Source organism: Erithacus rubecula, assembly GCF_903797595.1.
Source record: "Erithacus rubecula genome assembly, chromosome: 3".
In the NCBI taxonomy this organism is placed as follows: Eukaryota; Metazoa; Chordata; class Aves; order Passeriformes; family Muscicapidae; genus Erithacus; species Erithacus rubecula.
Window position 1 is genome coordinate 208,909 of NC_136689.1, and position 10,807 is coordinate 219,715.

A 10,807-nucleotide genomic window follows, 5' to 3' on the forward strand; every position below is an offset into this window, starting at 1 on the left:
CACATGAGACTATAGCAGCACAATCTTTGCTTTATTTTTCTTACAACCCTTTTTTTTTTTTCTGCAGTCTTTCAACATATCCTTCTCTGAAACTTGCTTTACTATTTGCACTTGAGATTCTACCTCTACTACAAAGTAAATGAGACAAAGTAAACCAAAGTGGAGTAAATTGTTGAGGGCCTGAGATTCCTCCCTCCTGGAGATTTGTCTCTCCAGGGTCAGGGCCAATTCATAGGATGCAGCCATCTGCCATCAGATCTGCTCTGCTCACCTTCCTCAGGTCCTGTGGGAATGCACCCTGGTCAGTGAAGCCTTGCTCAGCCCTTCCTGCCTGGCTTCCCACCCCTCTGGAAGCAACCTTTCCTTGCTGCTCCCAGCATGAACAGAGACTCAGTGTTCGAAGGGAGAGGGGAGCTGCAGGTAATGCAAGTGCATGGCCAGGTAAGCAGAACTTAGTGCTGGAGACATCAGCAGGGACTTGCAGAGTGCAAGCTGCAGCTGTGCAGAGGGCAGTGTTGAGCTTGTGCTGCTTCCTGCAGGCAGGACCTGCCTGTGGGCACGGACTGCCATCCTCCTCGAGGGAGACAGCTCACCCAGCCCGCTCAGCTGCCCAGCAAGGTCACCAGACAAAGCAGTTTCCTGCTGCTCTCAAATATCTTGCTAACCTATCTGTGGGTGTGAGGGGTGGGTTGGTTACACAGAAAAGGTTCATTGAACAAGTGATCAGATTGTATTTGCTCAGGAGTCAGAAATTTGCTTGCACAGTCTGGATCTGGGTCCTTTTGGGTGCAGTCATGATCTCCAGTAACACGTGGCTGTGCTTTCACTTTCTCCACGGTCCAAGGTGCTTTCATAGCAGGGAATGGACCCAAGGTATGTGCATTGAAGGTGACTCCAATCTGAGGATTCCTTTACCACAGACATCTGGTGGATGAGACAGGAGAGCTGGGACAAGGACAGACAGAGCACAGATGCTGACCAGCAGATGTGGAGCCACGTCCCTTATTGTATCACAACTGGTGTCTGTGGTGGGATTCATCCAAATGAATCCAAACACTGCCAAGCTCCTTCCCAGCATGGAGTCTGGGCCCTAAACCTGGACTAGGGGCCACAGGCAGTCAATGACCTGCGAAGATGAGCATCTCTCACTCTCACAGCCATCCAAGGGCAGGAGGTGTCTGCAGCAGAGCGGTGACAGCGATCCCCTATGCCAGGCCTCAGTTTCCTGATTCAATATTTGAGTCCGGATGATCATTTTACCATTGACTTCTCCACACTCATTCTTCTCACTTGTTCTTGCTGAGGAGGGATAATTCTTTGGGACCACAAGGATGTGCCACAGAAAAAGAAGGCTGTGAGATATCGTACCTTGCTGATATCTGAATCCCCATATCAGGGCCTGTTTAGTGGAGGAAGGCTGAGTCCCCACTTTCTGCACTGTGGGCCCATTTTGCTTCACTTAAATGCTCCATACAGGATCCAAATGTCCAACTCCATGGCTGAGCTGCCATGTCCCACAGAAAACACACACTTCACAGTGGTGTTCCAGACCCGCTCAGGGACAGAGCAGAAGGTTTTCTCTGTGGTGGAGAAATCCTTGTGTTTACACAGATATGGATGCCACCAGGGAGCCAAGCAGCCAGGAGTGCTGCATCCCTGGTCAAAGGGAGAATGCAGGCAGGAACACACAGGGGACTTGAGAAAAGAAATAGCCCTAGATGAGAGCTAGAGGTCTGGAGTGTCACGGTGCCGCTGAAATTACAGTTGGAGCGCACATAAATGTAACTGCAGCTTGCATTTCTTGGCTTCCAAGCACTTTAAAAATCCTGATACTCTTCTGAAGCAGGGCTTCAGTTTATCTATTGCAGGTCTGGTGAGCAGCTCTCTATAGACAGACGACAACCCAAATGCCTATCTGGGGGAAGAAAGTCCTCTGTTTTAGCGTGGGACTCCCCATGTTCCTCCGGACACAGAGAGCACAGCGGGGCCGCGCAGTTCCAGCCGCGGCTCGGGAGCTTTCGGCTCGCTCGGGTCTCTGCTCCGCAGATGGAGCGATGAGCACAGGGCCACCGGCCGCCACCCGGGGGCGAGTCCGACACACGGAGAGCGGCGGGAGAGCCGTGTCGGGGCCGCGGGCCAGCAGCGAGAGGGGCCATTTCAGGACACACACCCCCCTCGCACCCCGACCGAGCGCGTCTGCGGGAGGGCCCGCGATCTCCCCGGCCCCGCGGCGCCGGAGCCCGCCGGTCTCACGGAGACCCGGCTCCGAGCCCACAAGAGGGGACAGACCCGAGCCTGCCCCATGGCTGCTCCCCCCGCGCCCTGTTCGGGCGGTCTGCGGGCACGGCAGGGCAGGGCACGGGCACAGGCACAGGCACGGGGACGAGCACGGGCACAGGCACGGCACGGCAGGGCATGGCACAGGCACGGCAGGGCACGGCACCTAATGGCACAGGCACGGCACGGCACGGCACGGCACGGCCACAGGCACTGCACCGCACGGCACCGCACGGCACAGGCACGGCTCCAGTCCGTCGGGGCGCTGCAGACCGCCCTTCGCCGCCGCCCCCGGCCGCTCCCCGCGGGCTCGGCCGTCAGGAGCCCCGCGAGGGCCGGCAGGAGCCGGTGGCGGCAGCCGGGGTGGTGCCGGGCGGAGCGGAGCCGGCTCGCCCCGGCCGTGGCCCGGGCCCGGAGAGCGCCGGGCGGAGCGGCGCGGCCCCGGCCCGTCCCGTCCCGTCCCCACAAAAGCACCCTTGTCCTGGCCCCGTAATTGCTAATCATCAATCACCATTACTAACAGCAGATGAGGCGGGAGGGGGAGGTGCCTTCCCAGGGGCCGGCCGCGCCGGGGGAGCGGGGAGCCTTGCCCCGCCGGAGCGGGCGCTGAAGGAGGAACTCGACCGTGATGTGCGGAAGATGGATGAGAGCAGAGGGCGACACCCCCGCCCGCCTCCCCTCCCCTCTCCCCCTCCCCTCGGCGGCCCGGCCCGGCCCCCCCGCGGCGGGGCGGGCGGGCGGGCGGCTCCGAGCGCGGCTGCACTCCGCCGCGCCGAGCCAGCGAGCGGGCGGGCGGGCGGCAGCTCTCGCCGGGCGCCGGAGCCCACGGGCGGCGGAGGGCGCGGGCCGGGGCCGGGGCCGCGGCGGGGCCCGGCGGCGGCGGCGGCGGGATCGCGGCGAGTTGGCGGCGGCCCGAGCTCGCCGGAAAGTTGGTGCCGGCTGAGCCGGAGGCGCCCGCTCGCCATGCAGAGACCCGGCGGCCAGGGGACCGCCTTCTCCATCGACTCGCTCATTGGGACGCCGCCGCCGCGCTCCGGGCACCTGCTCTACACCGGGTACCCCATGTTCATGCCGTACCGGCCGCTGGTGCTCCCGCAGGCGCTGTCCCACGCCCCGCTGCAGTCGGGGCTGCCGCCGCTGGCCCCGCTCGCTTCCTTCGCCGGCCGCCTCACCAACACCTTCTGCGCCAGCCTGGGCCAGGCCGTGCCCTCCATGGTGGCGCTCACCACCGCCCTGCCCAGCTTCTCCGAGCCCCCCGACGGCTTCTACCCTCCTCAGGAGCTGCCCCCGCCGCGCGCCACCCCCGACGGCGGCTGCCGGCGCGGCGCCGACGGGCTGGAGGCGGAGGAGCTGCCCCCGGGCCGCGACAAGGGGCCGCCCGAGCCGCCGCTGCACTTCCCGGAGCCCTTCCCCGGCCTCGCAGGTGAGAGCGGCGCGTCCGTCCTGCCCGGCGGGAGCAGCCGGACCTCCGCAGCCCGGGGCAGACCTGCCGGGCTCTCTCCGCCGTCCCGGCTGCGGTCTGGCGGGGTGACCGCGGGGCGCCCGGCGGGAGCGGCCCTCGGTCCCGTCGGGCCGAGCCGGGAGGACCGGACCGATTCCCCTCCATCCTAGGCGCGGTCCGCAGCTTTCGCGAGTGGGAGTCAAACTTGGCTTGGCCGGGCCGCGGGGCAGGAGGACGGGAGAGCGGCCGGCATGGGGACGCCCCGGCGGGGCTGCGGCCGCGGCCGGAGCAGCCGCACGGAGCTCTCCGAGGTCCTGGCACTCGGCCCGGGAGAGGCGGGAGGTGGCGGGAGTCCCTCGGTCCGCAGCCCTCCCCGCCCGCACCGATCTTGGTCCCGGTCCCCGTCCCGGTCCCGTTTGGTGCGGGGGGGGCTGCTCCCGGGCGGGTGCCTCTCGGTGTCGCCGTGCTGCGACTACCGCCTTTCTAAAGTTTCCCCCGAGCCGCCCCGCAGGGGTGGCGGTGCAGCAGGTCCCGCTCTCCTCCGTTCCGGCCGGATCGGCCCCGCGTCGGCCCGAGGGCGCGGGCAGGCGGCTGTGCCCTCCCGGGACCCCCGGTGCGGCCGGGAATGGCTCTCGTCGGGTCTCGCCTTTGTGCGCTGCGACCGCTCCCCGAGTGCGCCGGACCAGCCTCAGAGACTTGTTGCTCCGTGTTTCTCGGCCAGGTCCAGCACTCACCTCTTCTCCCTCGGTCCTGCAGCACGGGGCGTGAGGGTCCCCGCGGCAAGGCACAGACGAGCCAGCTGCTGCTTCTCCGGCGTGGCCTCCTGAGCTGTCTCTCCTGGCCACTCCTGGGATCCACCTTTGTCTCACAGGCTTCTTGGCATGGATGTGTGCTGAGAATCTCTGCAATGCTTGGCTGCTCGTTCTCCATCCTCTCTTTAGTCTCTCCTGGGTAAGCCCAGGTGTCTTCCTTGCCTTGTCTTATTCGTCCCTCAGAAGAGCAGTGCACTTATTTAGGATTTCTCACCCCAAGTAAGACAATAGGTGCATTCTGCCTCCACCTCGCCTTTGTGGGTTACTGGGTGCTCCTCTGTGATGAGTCAAAAGCCCAATGCAATCTTACTTTTTTTTTAAGTCTTCTCGGGGGCAGCACTGCCCTGGCCAAAACCAGGTCTCTACAACCTCATCTTTCCAGTCTGTGAGCAGATGAACTGCATTGTGCTTGATCTCCCTCTATGGCTCCTCCATAACTGAGCCAAATATGTTCCCTCCTCCCAAGGGACTCAGATGAACTGTCCCAGACCGTGGCCACTTCTCAATCCATGAAATCCTACCTCTAAGACTTTTCCTGTTGCAACTGGATCATATGGAAGGGAAGATGTCTTGCTACTGCTGCTCATCCCCTGCTGCCTCTGAGCACTGGGTTTGCTCTGGAGGCACGAAGGATGCTGGTCCTACTGCACAGGCTGCTGAGCCCATGTGGACTCAGTTCTATGGGCTGCTTTGCCCAGGTCCAAGAGGATTTCTCAGCCCAAATGTGCCCATCTTCTCCTTTACCTAGTGCTTCTCCTGGCTGTACCAGACAAAACTGGAGATGGACAGTGGGGTTTGTTTCACAAACATCTTAGGGGAAACTCAGGAGGGTTGTTGTGAGCTTTTTCCAGTATTGAGGAATAGAAAGATGATTCAACAGGAGTCATCAAAAACTACCTATAATGCAGTTTGCCCTCACATCCAGCCTTTGGCCCTGGCCAAAAGCAATTGTCCAGGGAAGAGCAAGAGAGCACAACCTATTCAATGGTCATTTCTAAAATGATACTTTCCTCACATCCAACCATCTGTAAAAATGTGCAACCCTGCACATTAGGGACTTCCTGTGCCACGTTGTTCCTGTATATGTAGTAAACTATTAATTTGTTTTCTGTGGCCTTATCTAGTCTCCCCTGGAGTCCACCAGAAAGGAGGGATAACCTTGACATCAGCCACATCAAGATGGCAAGACATTCCATAGATTTTTTACGTGTAGAAGAAACTTGTGAAGAATAAATGCTCTCTTTTGATAGTTTTGCTGACATTTAGTGACTTATACTCTGGAGAGACTGCTTCTGTCCCTAGGCTCTCTTACAATCTCCATCATGCAGGTGTCTGTGGACACAGGATCAGTTGCTCCCTGGATCAGCCAAAGGAATCAATGCACTATTTTAGGACTTCTCTTTGCATCCACTGGGTTTGAAACTTGCTTCCAGCAATTGTCACCCTTCTTGAGCAGGGAGGGGCGTGTAGGGAAACTGGTGGTGAGAAGCAGCAGAGCTTGAAGTCTGGTTTATTTCTACAGCTGCCACAAAGGCACTATCCCTGGTGTAGGGGTACTTAACATCCCCAGCTCTCCACCCCTCTCGTGAGAGGTTTGTTTCTGAGCTGTGCAGACCTCCCAAGATCCAGGCAGCAGCCTGAGACTCTTTCTTGGTTTGGTGTAGTGCACATTCAGTCAGGCACAAAGTTTCTGTTGTTCCCCCGTATGCTTACCCACACAGGGCTTGTCACAACACCCATTCCTGATCCAGTCTTCCTGATGCTGCTTGAACAGCTTTGTCACCTGTGGCACTCAACTCTCTTCAACATGCTTTCCACAGCTGAAATCTTGGAATCACGGAATGGTTTGAGATTGCAGGAACCTAAAAGGCCACCTAGCCCAAACCCCCTGCCATGGGCTGGGACATCTCCAACTGCACCAGGTTGCTCAGAGCCCTGTCTGACCTGGCTTTGAGTGTTGCTGGGGATGTGGCATCCACTACTTGTCTGGGCCAGTGTTTCACCACACTCATTGTGAGTAATTCTTTCTTATACTAATTTAATTGACCCTCTTTCAGGTAAAATCATCACCCCTTGTGCTATCACAAGAGACTTAAAAGTCTCTTTTTTTCTATTTTATAAGCTCTCCTTAAGTACTGAAAGATTGTAATAAGATATCCCTGAAACCTTCTCTTCTCCAAACTGAACAACCCCAAATCTCTCAGCCTGGCCTCACAGCAGACGTGTTCCAGCCCTCAGAGCACTTTTGTGACATGCTTTGGACTCTCTTCACTGTCTTTGACAAGATCAATGAACAGCTGTGACTTTGTGAAAAACAAACTATTCTTCATCTACTACTTCTTGTTGATTTTTCAATCATGATACTTTTCTTTGTGACAACTTCAAAGGCCTTGAAAGTCTCAGTATATCCCAACCACATGGGTGGGATCCCCTACCTTAATTCCTTCCTTTCTGGGGACATAGTAGGTGACTAACAGACCAATATACCAATTTTGTTTGTGAAAACATCTAATTTAGATGCTGTCATCAAATCGTTCCAACTTCCTCGCTGCAACGAGACACAAATGTGAGAGTGCTCCATTTAAAATTTGGAGTCTGGTTCAGAAGAGAGTATCCAGAGTATTGCAGTCTCCTGGGCACAGCCTGGGCTGACAGGAGCAGACTGCCCCACCAGCACTGTTTGCTGGTGTGGCTGCTGGGATGGCATCCTCCATCCTGGGGAATGGCAGCATCAGGGCAGGACCTAAAGAGCCCTTGGGGAAGACACTGAATTCCTCCTAAGAGCTCTCTTCCCGTGTCAGGCCCGATGTTCTGCCAGAGAGGGGTGGCACACAGGAGTGAAAGCTCTTTTCTTCAGCAAAGTGCTTGCACGAGGCAGTGCAACGGCAGCCAAAGCTCCCTGCTGCTGGTCCCCAGCGCCACAAACAGGAATTCTCTGGGTCTTTGCCCTCTATGCACTTGGGAAATCTCTTCCCCTGACCCTCCGGGAGAAAGAAATCACTCTGCAGCAGGATAGAGATGAAGAGATACAGGGATGAGTGCTCTTTTCCACTGTCAGAAGCAGGAAGAGCAGGGAGAAGATTCCGGATCTCCAAAGACACCCACCTGCCCTCAGGAAGCACGGGCTTGCTGCAGGACTGACAAGGGCTGTGGGAGCTCCACAGTCACCAGACTACCAGGAATGTCTTCTGGGCTCAAGTGCTCTCCTGCAGTTCTATTTGTGTCTTTAAACCCTGCACTGTCAGGCTTCTGAGGGCTGCTCTGCCTTTCCCACTGAGATGAAGTGAGGTGGCCAATTATCCAGTGGCCCAGGTTGCATGTGCCAGTAGCTGGACACTACTTAGAAGTTTGGAGAGCTGCTGCTTCTCCTTGTGCATGTTGTTTCATATAGAGCAGCAGTGCTTTGGGATAACTCCTTCCAGCAGTGACTATTGCTCTTGGGTCAGACTTGAAGAATTTTCTGGTCTATTCTAGTCTCAGCATGATATAAAAGCTTATTCACCTGCTTGTGCATAGCTGTGGGTCCTCCCTGCATGACCCCTGTCTGTGGCTGAGAGCATCTTCTCACTTTGTTTAAGCCCTTTTACTATGGAAGTGACTCTTTCAGACCCCTTTCCTCCGTGTCTCCCACCATGTCCTCCCTTGCTCTATGGCTGTTTAACCATTCAGACAGCAGTTTGGGATACAAGAAGCTTGCAAAAAAGGGATTCATACCCCAGTACCCTATCAGTATCCTCACAGGCATCTTAACAGAGGTGACTGTGGTGACCCAAGCACTGCATTTGCCTGGTGGCCTGGGATAAGATGCTGTCTGTTGTGTGATGTTGACAGGTTCTGTCCTGCCCCTCTGCCCACTGCTGGGCGTAGCTGAGCCCTGAGCATCGGCTGCCTCAGCACCTTGTTCCCTGGCTGCATGGTCTGCTGTGGTGTATCCTTGGGTTAGGGAGGGAGAGCCAGAAGTGGCTGTACCCCGTGTCCTGTAGAGCCCGCACAGAGGTTTGCTGGGCTGGGGCTGGCTCTGGATGCTCTTTCCAGGACAGTGCCTCAGCTCTTGGCCGGCTACTTTCTAACAGAATCGATGGTCCGGTGCACTGGGAAGGGACAGGGAGGGCTGAGCTGAGAGACAAGGTCCGGGCATTCCTTCCTCCGTGAAGGTCCAGACCAGCCCTGGAAGCGTTGAGGTGTTCCCCGCTGGACTGAGAGCGTGATGCTGCTGCGGCGGGGCCGCGGGATGGGGACGGGGCAGCTGCTGGCGGCGACAGACGCCAGGGTGGCCGCGGGCTCTGTCGGTGCTGCCCCTTGCAGCCGGGCAGGCTGGGGAACGGCGCTGGGGTCCGCGGGTGGAGCGGCTGCGCTGCCGCAGCAGGGGCTGGGGCTAGGGCCGGGGCTAGGGCCGGGGCTGGGGCCGCTCCTTCGCCCGCTCCGGGGCCGGGGCTGGGGTCGGGGCCGGGGCCGCTCCTTCGCCCGCTCCGGGGCCGGGGCAGGGGCCGCTCCGGGCTGCGGGACGCGGCAGTGCCGGGGTCCGAGATGCGGTAGGAGCCGCAGCCTCCCGTCGGGGGAGTGGGGAGAGCTCCCCCCGGGGCTGCGGCGCTCGGGGGGCGGCGGGAGCGCGGCGGGGCGGGCGGGGGCCCGGCAGACACTGACGGACGCTGTGTGCCCCGCAGACGGCAAGGCGTACAGCTCAGACGAGGAGAAGCTGGAGGTGAAGTCGGCGGCGACGCCGTGCAGCGAGCGGGAGGAGGAGAGCTCGGCGGGCGAGAGCGAGGAGGAGCCGTTCCTGGACGGGGCGAGCGCAGGCACCGCGCTGGGAGCCAAGGGCAAGGGCAAGGGCGGCCCCGCCGCCGAGCAGCCCCCGCCGGGCTCCGGGGCCGGCAAGAGCCGCCGGCGCCGCACGGCCTTCACCAGCGAGCAGCTGCTGGAGCTGGAGAAGGAGTTCCACTGCAAGAAGTACCTGAGCCTGACGGAGCGCTCGCAGATCGCGCACGCCCTGAAGCTGAGCGAGGTGCAGGTGAAGATCTGGTTCCAGAACCGCCGCGCCAAGTGGAAACGCATCAAGGCTGGCAATGTCAGCAACCGCTCGGGAGAGCCCGTCCGCAACCCCAAAATCGTGGTGCCCATCCCGGTGCACGTCAATCGTTTCGCCGTGCGCAGCCAGCACCAGCAGATCGAGCAGAGCTCCCGGCCCTGAGGACCCTGGGGCGGGGGGCCGAGCGCCCGCTGCCCCTCCTGTGTACATGTCCCTTATTTATTCCGTGTAAACTCTGTACATACGGCAGCGTGTCCTTCTGTCCGTGCCAAGGGCAGTGCGGCCGCCTGGCCCTGGCGCCCTGGCCGCCCGCTGGGCCGGGCCGAGCCGGGCCGGGCCGGGCCGGGCACGCGCTGCCGCCGGCGCCCGCCCATGTATAGCTGTGATTTCAATAAATTATTTTCTATGGAGCAAGACCAGGTTCTTCCTCGCTGCAGGGACGGGGGACCGCGGCCCCGGCCAGCGCGGGCAGAGGAGGAGAGCAGGGACGGGAAAGGGATGAGAGCAGGGACAGGGACCCCCGAGAGCGGCCGGGGAGAGCGGGAGCCTGGGGGCTCAGCCGCCGCTCGGCCGGGGCCGGGGCCGGAGCTGGGCGAGCTGTGCGGGCTCCATCGCAGCCGCTGCTCTGCCGGTGACGCGAGGAGAAGGAGCAGGACCGGGAAGCGCCCGGAGCATCCCCAGGTCCGCCGGGCCGGGGCTGGTTCGGGACCCCCTCGGCTCATGGGGCGATGTGTGCGCTGCTGCGGGCCCCCGGCACGGCTGCGGCCCCTGCCTGGCCCGGGACAGCCGCTCCCTGCTGCTGCTGCTGGGACACACAGCAACAGAAGGAGCTCTCACATCCAGCCAGTCATTCCCTGCTCGAGAGCCATGGCACGGGGTGCTGCTTTCACAGCCAACCATCTCAGACACTGGGTCCAGCCCCAGAAACACACGGAGACCCAGTTTTGCACAGGGCACAGCTGCACGCCCAGTCCACAGCACAAGAGCCGGGTGTCCAGCCTGAGGAAACTCTGCTCTGGTTTGACAAACATCAGTGAGTCCACGGGGCAAGGGAGCCTGTGCTGTGGTAGCAACACCCATTGCAATGCTGCCAGAGGTTCCTGGAGAGATGGAAGGCTGTCTCCAAGGCTTTGCTGGGGCACCAATTGTTCACAGCTTTTAGAGGGAGTTTGGGTCACAAATGGTCCAGCCAGCTGCTGTCACCTTCCCTGGCAGACACAGCTTGGGAGAGCAGGAAATATTCCTGGCAGC

General features: G+C 60.0%; 1 protein-coding gene across 1 annotated transcript; it reads left to right on the forward strand.

Moving 5' to 3' along the window:
* Nucleotides 1-2,840: 2,840 nt before the first annotated feature.
* Nucleotides 2,841-9,934, forward strand: GBX1 (gastrulation brain homeobox 1). The gene is made up of 2 exons (XM_079302990.1): nt 2,841-3,700; nt 9,195-9,934. The coding sequence occupies exons 1-2, from the start codon at nt 2,917-2,919 to the stop codon at nt 9,716-9,718; spliced, it is 1,308 nt and encodes a 435-aa protein (XP_079159116.1). The 5' UTR covers nt 2,841-2,916; the 3' UTR covers nt 9,719-9,934.
* Nucleotides 9,935-10,807: the final 873 nt, after the last annotated feature.

Bases quoted from the DNA above. Each gene is read 5' to 3' on its own strand.
- GBX1 (XM_079302990.1), top strand. From the start codon at position 2,917: ATGGATGAGAGCAGAGGGCGACACCCCCGCCCGCCTCCCCTCCCCTCT. The intron at 3,701-9,194 runs GTGAGAGCGGCG...TGTGCCCCGCAG, and splicing joins GCCCTTCCCCGGCCTCGCAG to ACGGCAAGGCGTACAGCTCA.